Source organism: Podarcis vaucheri (genome assembly GCF_965113315.1).
Source record: "Podarcis vaucheri genome assembly, chromosome: 4".
NCBI classification, from domain to species: domain Eukaryota; kingdom Metazoa; phylum Chordata; class Lepidosauria; order Squamata; family Lacertidae; genus Podarcis; species Podarcis vaucheri.
The window spans coordinates 4,659,663-4,673,578 of NC_138762.1; the positions used below are offsets into that span (position 1 = coordinate 4,659,663).

General features: G+C 46.8%; 1 protein-coding gene across 4 annotated transcripts in view; it reads left to right on the top strand.

Moving 5' to 3' along the window:
* The window catches only part of NUP98 (nucleoporin 98 and 96 precursor), a 44,915-nt gene that overhangs the window by 9,739 nt on the left and 21,260 nt on the right, over positions 1-13,916 (top strand). For 3 of the 4 annotated variants that reach the window (XM_082218965.1, XM_082218963.1, XM_082218964.1), the window contains exons 6-16: positions 300-436; positions 3,666-3,773; positions 4,194-4,377; positions 5,778-5,938; positions 7,280-7,417; positions 8,951-9,035; positions 10,127-10,219; positions 10,815-10,955; positions 11,910-12,043; positions 12,389-12,576; positions 13,190-13,306. In XM_082218965.1, coding sequence (XP_082075091.1) covers positions 300-436; positions 3,666-3,773; positions 4,194-4,377; positions 5,778-5,938; positions 7,280-7,417; positions 8,951-9,035; positions 10,127-10,219; positions 10,815-10,955; positions 11,910-12,043; positions 12,389-12,576; positions 13,190-13,306 — 1,486 coding nt within the window. The remainder of the gene's footprint in view (positions 1-299; positions 437-3,665; positions 3,774-4,193; positions 4,378-5,777; positions 5,939-7,279; positions 7,418-8,950; positions 9,036-10,126; positions 10,220-10,814; positions 10,956-11,909; positions 12,044-12,388; positions 12,577-13,189; positions 13,307-13,916) is intronic. The other variant, XM_082218966.1, reaches the window with a different exon arrangement.

The window sequence follows — 13,916 nt, forward strand, 5'->3', positions numbered from 1 at the left end:
TCTGCAAGATCCTCTTGTATTTCATATTGGATTGAACTGCCACAATGTCCAAGCTGTTTCCAGGCAGCTATTATTATTGTTGTTGTTGTTGTTATTAATACCCCGCCCATCTGGCTGGGTTTCCCCAGCCACTCTGGGTGGCTTCCAACAAAATATTAAAATACAGTAATCCATCAAACATTAAAAGCTGCCTTGCCTTAAACACTTGCCTTTCATAGTGTGAAAAGTAAGGCTATCGTTTGTTTTGGGCACTGTCTCCTCTCGTATTTGGGCATTGACTTCGCTTTTCCTTTCTACAGACTTTGGGACAAGCACTAGCAGCGGGGGGTTATTTGGAACCACTAACACAACCGCCAATCCATTTGGGGGGACGTCCGGTTCCCTCTTCGGATCGACCAGCTTCACCGTTCCAACCGGCACCACCATTAAATTCAATGTAAGTCCCAGTTGCTTCCTGTCTAGAATTAGTTCCATCCATTCCCTAGCCTTCTCTAGTGTGATGCCTGCCAGATGTTTGTTTTGGACAGCAACTACTAGCACTCCAGACATTTTGCCCTGTTTGCCAGGGCTGATGGGAGTTGCAGTCCAGAAGAGGCTGCTTTCTGTTCACTACGCTTTGGACTCCCTATTCCAATGAAAGATGCATCTGGTGTATTTATTGTGTATTTTATTTATCTGTTTCTTTGTAATAGTTATAAACTGCTGAATATTACAAAATAACATTTGCAATAGCTGCCAGTGGGAACCGTGGTGGCAAGCCCTCTTGTTTGGAGAGCAGTAGCCAAAGTAGTTGAATATCAACCCTGCGAGGCACTACGCTGCCACTACTCCTGTAAACACCAGAGCTTCCCAAATGCCACATGAGGTTTTTGGAACCAGACGCTGTCCCTGCAAGCTTCAAGCCCACTAAAGGTTATGCAGTGGTAGTTTGACCAAGAGACTAAGATAACTGCATTCAGTGCCAACAGGTCCCATCCAAAGAAACACACAAGTAGGAGGGAAGAGTTTTTTAAAAAAGAAAATAGCAGCATAAATAATGGAGCTGTGTCCCAGTGAGATTATAAGTAAAAGCAGTTGGGAATGGTAAGACAAGATACCAAACCAACTAACTTGCTTTATAAACCAAATCAGCAAATTGGCCTCCGGCAAGTAGCATACAGGTGTTGCCAGGTGTCAGGCAACATGGTGAGGACTAGCAGAAAGTTTTACCCCAACTTTGCCTAGTAACCAGTGACTCTGAATAGCCAATGAGAAGACTCTACCGTGTTATGAGCAACCCATGTTCTCACAGGTGTGGCCAGTTTCTAATTAGCTAGGCCCACACTGACCTTCAGTAGCAACAGCACAGAAAGATCTCACAGGTGCCGATACTTGTGATCCCCGCCTCCCAGCCTTGAAGGGAGAGAATACTCTCTCAGAAGCCTCCTTTTGTGCTCAGAGGCCTGAGTTGGGAAACCATTTTCTAGCAGCAAAGAAAAAACCTCAGGAAATAAAAACTGATAAAACAGTTCTCCTAAGAGAAATTCAATTACTGCCCATGGGCCAGCTCATCTTCTGGAGAAGCCTCGCCTGGCAAATGAATCACAGAATAAGAGCGCAGGTACTCTGTCTTTTGCTGTTTCAGTTTTGGTCCTTTATCTCTTTATTTGGATCACATTTAAATAACACGGCTATAACCAGCCTATGGTGGTTCAACTTCTGTGTGATCACTTGTGGAAAGGCCATGGCTCAGTGGCCAGAGCACATGCCGTACCTGCAGAAGGTCACTGCTTCCAGTCTCCGGCATTTCCAGCCCAGGTGTTCCAAGTGCGGAACAGAAATACGAGGCATTGCGTTGAGCTGGAAAACTTGTGTGCAGAGGCTCCTTTAAGCAGAAGGTGGAATAGTTGATCATGAGGGTTCTGTAGCAGTTGTTGGAGCAGAAGATGTCAGGATTTCGTAGCAGGGAGCGCTCTCTTGAGCCCTTCTTCGGCCACATGCACCAGTGGGGATGGGGCTCTCTCCTGCTCGTGCTACAGCAGAAAGAGTAGCAGCAGCAGGCACAACCCAGGACAATGAGGGCTGCCTTCCAGGTAGTGAAGGGCCCTCTCAGCCGGGTCAGCCTAGAGCAGGAGCAGAGGCAGACCATAGGCCAGGGCAGTGTGTGGCTTTGTACCAGGATGGCAGGAAAGCGTGGGCATCCCTTGCATACCAAGGCAAGCAAAGCCCCTTCTGTTTATCATCTTCTACGTCTTATCCTTCTCCCTAGAAGCCTGAGTCCCGTTCTGACCTGGTGAGAAACTGGCTACCCAGGGTGCCTCACGGCTGACTGATAATTTGAACTGCTGTATTACTATTAATATTATTAATATTAATATTTAAGTTTATATATTGTCATTTACAGTGGTGCCCCGCAAGACGAATGCCTCGCAAGGCGGAAAACTCACTAGACAAAAGAGTTTTCCGTTTTGGAGGTGCTTCGCAAAACGAATTCCCTATGGGCTTGCTTCGCAAGACGACAATGTCTTGCAAGTGCCTGCTGGTTCCCCCCCCTTTTTCTAAGCCGCTAAGCTGCTTATCAGCTGATCCGATCAGCAGATAAGCCGCTAAAAGCCGCTAATAGCACTAATCCGCTAATCCGTCAATGGGCTTGCTTTGCAAGATGAAAAAACCGCTAGACAAAGAGAATCACAGAACGGATTCTTTTCGTCTTGCGAGGCACCACTGTATTTAATAATTTATATATACAATTTACCGTATTTTTCGCTCTATAAGACGCACCAGACCACAAGACGCACCTAGTGTTTGGAGGAGGAAAACAAGAAGAAAAATATTCTGAATCTCAGAAGCCAGAACAGCAAGAGGGATCGCTGCGCAGCAAAAGCAGCAATCCCTCTTGCTGTTCTGGCTTCTGGGATAGCTGCGCAGCCTGCATTCGCTCCATAAGACGCACACATATTTCCCCATACTTTTTAGGAGGGAAAAAGTGAGTCTTATAGAGCAAAAAATACGGTATATATATCAAAAGATCCCAGGGTGATGTACAACATTAAAAGCACATTGCAGAACATCGGTGATAAAAACATAATAATAAAAGCATACTGACAAACAGCCTAATAATAAAATAGTCATCATAATAACAGTCCTCTTCCCCACACTTTTACAGGACATAGATTATTTAATAGCCATAGACCTGAGTAAAGAGGAATGTTTTTACCTGGGGCCTTAAGAAATGTACTGATGGCACCAAATGAGGCTCTCTGGGGAGAGCATTCCACAATCGGAGCCGCCAAAGAAAAGGCCTGTTGTTGTCACTCTCCAAACCTCTCTGGGAGGGGGAACATCTAGAAGGGCCTCAGAAGGCAAGGGCTGGGTCTGGGTTGGTTTATGTGGGGAGAGGCCGTCCGTAAGGTATTGAGGTCCTGAGCCATGTGAGGCTTTATAGGTCAACCCCCACACTTTGAATTGGGCTCAGAAGCTAATCGGCAGTCAGTTCAGTTGTGCCAGGATGGGTGTTACATGCTGTAGCATGCTGGCTTGTTTCAGTGTTCTTATTAGCTCACATGAGTGGCTGCTTGGAGGCTCACAGGAATCCTGCTGCTCCCTCTGTGCCATGACTGCTTACAGGACTTCCAGGGGAGTTAAATCTAAAGTAACCTTGACAAGTGTTCACATTTCTCTTCCAGCCCCCTACGGGTACTGACACTATGGTTAAGTCCGGAGTCAGCACAAACATCAGCACCAAGCACCAGTGCATTACTGCTATGAAAGAATATGAAAGCAAATCGCTAGAGGTCAGTCCGTCGTATATCTGTATCTCTGCATGCTGTCCCTGTTTGTTGACATCCCGTCTTGTGGCTCAGACATTGGAGTGCTGCTCTCCTCCCTCTATAGCGGTGGGTGGGGGTGAGCTCTTTGCATTTCAAATAGAAAGAATGGAGGCAAGGCATTTATGCACATGGTGGCGCACACGCTGAACTGCCACGTCACAGTTGTCAGGAGAAACTAGTCGGGCAGGTGTTTTTGGCGCCTGATGCCTGCTTTGGCAAAGTTGCATTTTGCCCTCTTTGAGAACGCTGCCCTGTACCCAGGGGCTGTCGACTCCAATGTTTTACTGCATCGCTTTTGCCTGAGAAGGTGTGGTGGTAGAAGGTGTGGGGAACAGGTGGTGTCCCACGTGAGACGTCTGTACTCAAGAAATATTCCTTGTTTAGGAGCTTCGTTTGGAAGACTATCAAGCGAACAGGAAAGGTCCCACCAACCCTGTAGGAGCCGGAGCCACGGCAGGTTTGTTTGGCTCATCCACTGCTACCTCCAGCGCAGCCACAGGACTCTTCGGCTCCACCACCACTAACACAGGCTTTTCCTATGGACAGAATAAAACAGGGTTCGGAACCAGTAAGTACTGCTGCTTTGACTTGCGCAGGATGACTCTTTGAGTAGTAGCCTTTCAGGGTACTTGTGTATGTTTTTAATACTGTTTTAAGTTGCCTTGAGACTCTGTCATGTTAGGTGTCCAACATTTTTTGACACATGCAAATAATAACATCCACAGCTTGAAATACTGGCTCCTGATTTATAAGATGCTGTCAAAACCCCACCTGTTCTCTTTATGCTTGGGTAAAAACATGCAAACAGAGCAGTCTCCCTGATGGAGCAGATTCTGCCTTGAGGTCCTTGGGACAAGTAAGGAAGAAGGGCAAATAAGATAAGTTCTCCGAAAAAGGGGGGAAAGTGCCCAAGGGAGTTGCTCTGCATGTGATGCAAGTCCCAGGAAGTAGAATGCCACACTTAATAGTGCACAAGAAGTGAACTATTCAGTTCTTGATTCTGATTTAAGGCAGTATCTTGCCTGATATCATATGTGGTTAGCTGGCATCATTGACTGGAAAGGCACCTTGATCAGTCACAGCTGTTTTCTTGCTCTAAAATGGCTCTACTCAAGTCAGCTTTTATTTCTTGGAAGCACCTGCCAGCAACACCAATGTTGTTGTTGTTGTTGTTAAGGCAGCCATGTTTAGGGAAGCTTTTAATGTTTGATGCATTACTGTATTTTAATATTTTGTTGGAAGCCGCCCAGAGTGGCTGGAGAAGCCCAGCCAGATGGGCAGGGTATAAATAATAAACTTAGTAGTAGTAGTAGTAGTAGTAGTTGCTTTATCTTGTCCAAGATGATCCAAAGCAACTTAGAACCAAACACCTCTGTGCTGCTTCTACTGATTGGGAGAAAAAGATTCTCCCAATCTTTTTGATTGGGAGTTCAGAGTGGTGTATGGTTTTGTAAGTTGAAAATTAAAATGACAGGAATTTTTTAAAAAGAAAAACACAAAACTCTGAAGCCATAGTCCAATCCCTCCGTCCTTATTTCTGCTCAAAACAATGCCTAAGTGCATGTGAGGAGCTGTGCCATCGGTGTGGTAGCTCCAAATCTATGCAATGCCTTCCTGCTAGAAATCAGGTGCCATCTCTGCTTCTGCTGAGTTTCAGACACCAAGTTAAAACAGTTCTATTCTCTGATGTTTAAAATTTTGTGTGTCGTATGTTTTTATTTTTTGTAAGTTGCTTTGAGCGCCAGATGTGAAAAGCAGGTTATAATAAAATAAAACGTAGCTGCATCTACTCACCATCATCCTTTGGAGCCTATCCTGCCTCTCCCACTGTTGACATTTGGATTGCGAGCTCCTTGAGGGGTAAACTCTGTGAAGTGCCAGGGACATGGGTGCCTCAAGGTGTGTGTGTGTGTGTGTGTGTGTGTGTGTGTATATATATATATAATTTGCTTTGGCACTTTGTTTCAGGTACGACAGGTTTTGGAACAGGAACAGGAGGCCTCTTTGGTCCGACTCAACAAACCACCAGCCTCTTCAACAAGCCTTTTGGCCAGGCCACGACTGCCCCAAACGCAGGCTTTTCCTTTGGGAACACCAGCACCCTTGGACAGCCCAACACAAACACAATGGTAAGGACTGTTGTAACAACCTTGGAGTCTTAACTTTCTGTCTAACTCCTGCTTACCTGGTTGTCTTTGATTTCTGCAGCCTTTTACTAAGAACTCTCCAAGGAAATTCTCTTTGCTCAGCCTGTTATTTTTCCTTGTACAGTGCTATTTTATTCTCCAGCTTGCTCCTTAGCACAGCAGGTTGCCCTGTTTTGCCATTTTTGTATCTGTTGAATATTTCACCAGCATGCTTTATATTGAGGGTTAAGAGATAAAGGCCTGCCTTGTCACAAGTCAGAGCCATGGTCCATCTGACTGACAACTGGCTCTAGAGTCTCCAGGCAGAAGTTCTCTCCAACACAAGATCCTTTAGTTGGAGATTTCAACACTTCATACGCAAAGCACATACTTTTCCACTATGAAATGGAGCCATAGCAGGCCTCCCAAGTTATGAAATAGTTTGTTTTCAACAATATACCAGTTGCTTGGTAGGTGTGCAAGCAAGCACACACTCAAATTATCTTACCTCTCCCAGGAAGAGGAAAGCCTGGCAGTCATTTTGGCTTTTCACCGACTTGAATGTCTCTAGGGCAGGCTACTTTATCAAGTGGTCCACTATCTTCCTTCTCTGCTTTCTCTGTTGGGTACAAGCAGAAATGCATAAGCGAGAGAGGGGCCCTCTTGTTACAAATGAAATGGAACTGGACGGTCAACTAATTCAAGTGGCCTTTTCTGTGAAGGTCTCAAACCTTTAATAGATGCATCCAGTCACAACGGAAACCCTGTATTGAAGGAGTTTCCCTGTTACGGGCGAAGGATGCCAGGGGTTAGTGGCTTGGAAAGGGACGTTGGCAAAGCTGTGTGAGGAATGAGCTGCTGAGCGGAAGAGATAAGCAATCTTCATAGGCTTTGGGAAATTACTTTTTCCATCAAAGACAACTCGTGGGCAGGCGGGTGTTCAGTTTGTTCAGTTTTTTAGTTTTCTTAATCTTCCTGTGAGGGGCCACACTCTTTCTTTCCATATGCATGATGGCAGCCTTCAGGTGCCTCTCTGCCCAGATCTGAACCTCCATTCAGAAACAATCTGCCATGCACCAATTCAGGCCTCAGTATTTTCCACGACACAGTGGCTAAAATGAAGGTAGGTTTTCCTGCATGCTTTAATGCTACACTTAGCTGAACCAAATGCAAGCACCTCTCTTCAGTAGCCGCAAGCAGAGCCCATATTCCCTTGTGTAAAAATCACCATGGTGCAAAAACAGTAGCCCCACATTTCCAGAACTACTGCTTAGTTTTTTTTGTTTTGTTTTTTTAAGGATAAGTTGTAGCGTATCTTTCTCAAACATCCCCTAATGTTTGCAGGGTTTATTTGGAGCAACACAGCCCTCACAAACGGGAAGCCTTTTTGGAACAGCTACCAATACGAACACTGCTACTGCATTTGGAACTGGGACAGGTCTCTTTGGACAACCCAATACAGGATTTGGTGTTGGTGGCTCGGTATGTCAGCTGGGAGTAATGAGGTCCTCAGGGGTGTGGAAGTGGCTTGTTTCTTTTCACTCGTGACACACTTGTGCTCATTGGTGTTCTCCTGCGCAGAAGCGAAGTGCTTTTGCAGGTGCTTTTCCAGTGGTGTTAATTGCAATGTTGGTCAATGGTTAGAAAGGTCCAATAATTTTGGCTTTGAACAAGTCTTGGAAGGTTTTGCAAGAAGCCTAACAATCCTGTAAACTGAGAGCGACTGCCCAGTCTAGGCACTCTGAACCATAATTTAGCAGACGTGACCTGAGTTTCTCAATTGTGTGCACCCTGCTCCCATGACACACTTTTCCTGGTCAACTCAAACTACACTTCTCCTTTGCATCCCTAGTGGGGAACTGCAGTTTAATACCTGTTTCCTGACTAGGGTTTTAAATCTCTGCAGATCTTGATCTTAAACCACAGTTTGGACCTGTGTAGTAAACTGACGTTAAACCACAACCACTCATTTTTTGATATAACAGGGTTCTGTAGTTCAAGCAACAATGTGAGGGGTGGGGGCGTGCCACTCTGACACTCACTCACTGCTTGCCAAATTGTCACTCTGAATATCAGCTCTTGTGGGTGTCAACTGTAAAACCTCAGCTTTTGCCATTTGGCTGCTCACCATCAGAGCAATTCTAGCAGGGTCCATGCACATTCCCACGCTGGACTATGAAGTTTCCACATGTTGGTTATTTCCACCTGATTTACCAGGCAGAGAACATGTGATTCTTAGACCGAATATACCATGCTGTCTCCGGCTTTCTCTCATTTATTTTTGCCCTGCCTCTATCCACACAGTCAAATCTACTCTCTCTCTCTGCTCTAATTCTACTGCCTTGTGCTCTGTTCCGTCTTCCCTCCTTCAGCCTGGTTCTTTACTATGCCTTGTAGGCACCTGGTGGGACGGAGAGAACCAGTGGGGACACTGCTGTATCAGACTCTCTAGGGAGCACTGGGAAGGCAGTGTTAGAGGTGGCGCTACTCTGTACATCAACGAGGGCATAGTGGGATTCAGTGCCAAGTAGTTTTCCTCCTTCCTCCTACCTTGAGTGCAGTCACCTCCCTCAGGCAAGGAAAGACTTTCCTAGCTAGGACACCCCCACCGCTGCAAGCAGTATCTATACTGGCTTGCCCTAGAGGCCGAGGCAGTGCTGGGAGATGAGAGGGAAGAGGGGACTCTTGCATGCTCTTCCCCACCCGCAACCCTCTTGACTCCCCCTCTTGCTCAGCACTGTGCACTATGCAGCTGTCCTGTGCTGACACCAAACTGCTGCTGTGGACCAGCACAGACGTAGTTCACTGGGGAGAGATATCTGATAATGTGCATTCTGTGGATGGTCGCACATCCTTTCCAAACATTTAAGACACGCTATGATTCTATGTTAACCTTTCTACAATTGGCTGCTAACTGAGAAAAAGCTAATATCCCTTTGTGACCAGGGCGGGGGCTGTGGACAGGGAAAAGAGAAAGAGACCCTGTGACGTTTAGAATGCATATTTCTCCTTCAGTCCCTCTTCAGCAACAAGCCTGCTGGATTTGGAACCACGACAACCAGCGCGCCCTCGTTTGGAACAACTACGACTGGGATGTTTGGTAATGGATTAAACAATTGATTTCCCTTTGGCATAGTCACGTAAAGAGCCTTAAATCTATTGTTGTTGCATTGGGTATAGCACACGGTATGCGGCAGACTAATTTATGTGAGATGATGCTCTTTGTGGCTCTTAAATTCTGTGTCAGTAAGCCGTGCTATATGGCAGGCAGCTGCGAGAACCCAGGTGCTTCTGGCCTTGCTTTTGGCAAGAGTTTCATTTTGAGGGTCTCTGTCTCTTATACAAGCTTGGGGCCTTCCTCACATCCATGGAAAAAAAACTCAAAGGCTTTTTTCCAAGTCAAACAGCAGTACATTTTCCCTGCCTCTGTGCTGGTGATTGAAGAGGTGTGGGGAGACAGCTCTAGAGAGTTCAGAGCCCTTTTTCGTTCCTTCCAGGTATTATCCTCCTCCAATGTCTTGGTCAGACTTCCCTGGGGAGTGGGAAGTCTGGGAAGCATTTGTACCTTCTTGAACAGCAGCTCATGCTGCAGTTAAAAAGATTCCTGGGTACAGATGATGATGACGGGAACCTCTCAACTGAATGCTACCTTTGAGTGAAAGGCAACCCCATTTTCTTTCATCCTCTGGAAATGCAAGTGGGTTGTGTGTGTGCTAGTGAATGTCAGGCGGACCATGTGCTGTGCCTTGTGTAATTGGAATAATAAGAGTAATAATAACAATAATAAAAGTAATAGTAATTTTATTTTGTATAACAGTGGATGCTCGGGTTGCGAACGTTATCCGTGCGGGATGCACGTTCGCAACCCGCAGCGGCATGTCTGTGCATGCACGGGTTGCGTTTCGGTGCTTATGCACAAAGTGCAATTTAGCGCTTCTGCGCATGTGTGACCACCGAAACCCGGAAGTAACCCGTTCCAGTACTTCTGGGTTTCTGCAGTCCGTAACCCAAAAAAACGCAACCTGAAGTGTCTGTAACCTGAGGTGTGACTGTATGCTGCCCATTCAACTGGGTGGCCCCAGCCACTTGGGGCAGCTTCCAACAAAATATTAAAACACATAACAACCACCTGCATGGAAGAGAGAGAGGCCTGGGTGACAAACACAGCCACTTGCTGTTCTTTACTTGCAGGTTTTGGTGCAAACACCACGGGAAATAGCCTGTTTGGGAACAAGCCTGCAGCTGGGGCTCTGGGCACGGGACTTGGAACAGGATTTGGAACAGGTAAAGAATAGAAAGATGCCACCCTCAGAAGCTGCTTTCCCCCTTCCTCTCTCTGGCACTTAGCCAGGTTTTTGGTGCCATGATTGGGATTCACTAAACATAACAGCAAGCTTCCACTTTCCTTCCTTCTCTAAACTGCTATTTCCCCCCACTCTCGCCAAAATTATGCTGCCGTTATCTTACTGCTGCCGTTCTAGTTACTGAATATGTTGGGCACTCCAGCTAACTTCATGGTGGTTGTCGGCGTCAGTATGTTCCAACTCTCTCTCTGTCTCACACACACACACAAACAGCTCCTGCCCTTATTGTAAAGAGTGACGCACCTATGAGACCTTCAGTTAGCAAAACCACTTCTCCACTATAGAGAAGAATGGTCCGGATTCATAGTGCATATCCTTTACATTCTTGCTCTTGAAATGAATTCTTGCCATTGAGCCAAGCTGGTGGTGAGGAAGGAGAGCAGTTCCTTGGAGCAGTAAAAATGATGTCGTCCTTTGAACTGTCTGTAGGGAAGGAAGGCTGCTTATGTCTGTTTTGCTGCTGGTTGCGCATGTCAACGTTCCACAACCTGCTCTGTTTCTCTTCCTTCCTGTAGCCCTGAACGCAGGACAGACTTCACTGTTTGGGAACACCCAGCCAAAACTGGGGAGTACGCTGGGGACAGGAGCCTTTGGCGCCCCTGGATTTAATACGTCAACAGCTACTCTGGGCTTTGGAGCTCCCCAGCCTGCGGTGGGTAAGTGTCTCATTAACAAATGAATAGCCTGGAGTTAATTGGAGGAGGGGCCCTGCATGAGGTCACACCAGTTCATTGTCACTCTGAGCATGGGACTCCAGCTCCCAGCAGTCCATTTTTGTATGGAAAGCCATGTGGCTTGGTGGCAAATTCCAAATGGGAATGTAATTCACCAAAGTGTGGCATGTGTTGGAAATACATCAAGAGGTTTCCAGGACTAAGATGATAATAATAATAAAATTTATTTATACCCCGCCCTCCCCAGCCAGAGCCGGGCTCAGGGAGGCTAACACCAATAAAATCACAGTAAAAACATAATAGGGGAAAACAAAACAAAACAATTTAAAATATAGGTTAAAATGCAGCCTCATTTTAAAAGTAGCCAATAAATCAAGACCATAAGGGGAGGGAAACATAAGGGTCAGGCTGGGTCCAAACCAAAGGCCAGGTGGAACAGCTCTGTCTTGCTGGCCCTACGGAAAGATGTCAAGTCCTGCAGGGCCCTAGTCTCTTGTGACAAGAGCGTTCCACCCAAGTTGGGGCCCGTACTGAAAAGGCCCTGGCCCTAGTTGAGACCAATCTAACCACTTTGCGACCTGGGACCTCCAAAATGTTGTCATTTATGGACCTTAAGTCCTCCGTGGGGCATACCAGGAGTTAATAATTCCCAAAAGTGGTTTCCAGCTGAATCAGGGACCCAGTTTCTACCTCATATCACCAAAACCTGAGGGATTAAGAGAACGGTTTGTAGCTGAACCTATAAGCCCCACTAACATTTTGTTTTTATTGGATGATTTTTGTCAGTCAGTGTAGTGGATGCATCCTCTAGGGAAGGATAGCACTTTCCCCACTTAGATTACCTGCTCCACTGCAGGCACCTGCTCTTCTGTCAGCGAGTTGTTACAGGCACTTGGGGGGATATTGGGCTGATGTCTTCCCCTCTCATTCATTCAGCTTTGACTGACCCAAATGCTTCAGCCGCTCAGCAAGCGATTCTTCAGCAGCACCTCAACAGCTTGACATACTCGCCCTTTGGGGATTCCCCCCTCTTCAGAAACCCGATGTCTGACCCAAAGAAGAAAGAGGAGGTTTGTCGTGGGAGATGGGGACATGGCTGAGAGGGTGACTAGATTATGCCAGGTCGAGAAAGGGTCCGAGAAGGCGCTTCTACTTTGGAATCCAGAGCTAAAACTGATTCAGGACGGGTGCCAGAAAGTACTTCTTCACACAGTGCATAATTAACTTACAAACTTGGGTGGAATGAAGGGGGTGAGCAATCAACTTGGGCCTCCTGCAGAAGCAGTCTGTCTTTTCCGCTGTTAGCAGCCTGTTTGTTGGGGAGGGAGAAGGAAAAGGAGGTTGCAGCAAAAGCGGGTGAGAGAATCTGATAGGATAGCCGTCTCAAGTTTGCAATTGTGTGTGTGCGTGTACAGAGACTGAAGCCAACCAATCCAGCGGCCCAGAAGGCATTGACCACCCCTACTCACTACAAGCTGACTCCTCGCCCTGCGACCAGGGTGCGTCCGAAAGCTTTGCAGACCACGGGCTCCTCTAAATCCCACTTGTTTGACGGCCTGGATGACGATGAGCCAGCCCTGTCGAACGGGGCCTTCATGCCCAAGTAAGTGTTGCCTCTAGACTTCTTTATACGCTAAGGTGGCTTGGGGTGCCTGCAGATCTGAAGTGTGAGGTGACTGGCAGCATATCTCGATGGCCTTGAACTGTGTTGCATTCTGGCTTTGATCCAGCTCTTGCTGGAGGTAATTGGTACTTAATGATCTTGAACGGAGTAACAAGTACCAATTACGGCCAACGAGAGCTGGATTAAAGCCAGAATGCACGCTTCAGTTGGCGCAGTGGCTCTTCCTGAACTCTTTAGCACAATATATAAGGTGGTGGTGCAGCAGCCCAATCTGGGTTAAGGCGAAGCCCAATTATAGGTCACAGCCCACTGGGTAAAGACCACTGGCATCTCTTATCAGTCATCTTTTTCACAGCAAAAAATAGTTCAAAAGGAACTCTTTAATGCCATTAAATAAATAAGAAAGCCACACACACACAGCTGGCCCAGCTAAAGCCTCCAGTGTCTTGCAGTGGGGAGAGAAGGGCTTCCACAGTCCAGTTCTGTGGTGTGATGGGGGCTGCAATTAAAAATAAGTTGAACTAAGAAGGGGGGGGTAAGGGAGTTAGGCAGCAGTGATCAATTTCTCCTCTGTCTTTTTGGTCTTTCTTAGGAAAAGCATTAAGAAGCTAGTTTTGAAGAGTATCAAGGCCAGCAGCCTTTTCTCTCCGACCAACTGTGAAGCGGATGACCTCGCCTCTCCCTCTGAGTACCCAGAGAACGGAGACCGGTATGTCTGCATGGACACCTTGAAAAAACAGGGCCTTGGTCAGGGTTTCCTTTTTGAAGTAAGCGGACTCAGCCTTAAAGGCACAGCTCCACCTGCAGTTGTTGGGTTTAAACCATGGGCAAGTCTTCTCTGTTCTAGCCTTGGCAGCGGGAACATTTCGCCCCTTGTGTTGCCTGAGTAATGCTCACAGTGTGTAACAGGGAGTGCATGTCCAGGGGGGAAAAAGACTGGTGATCTCACCTGCCCCATATATTTTGACCATACGCGGTTTTGGCTTTATGCACTTGCCTCTGGATTGTAACCTCCATGGAAGCTGAGAGCTGCCTGTACTTATGAAGAGGGGCGGGGGAGCCACCGTTCCTGGAAATCCTGCTCAGCGCTCTCTCTGTGTGTCTTCTGATATCTTGCTGAGCATTGCTCACACCCTTTCAAGTCTATCTTGAGTAGCCTGGACTATCAGAAACTTAATTTATAGCAAAAGCAAAGGATGTTATGGTGCTGTGGGCATGTGCCCTTGGACTGTGTGCATGTGAAATCGGAAAGGGAAATCGGAAACTCCCAACTCCTCCGACTCTCCCATACAGAATAAAGAGGGGGTGCTTAGTCCAGA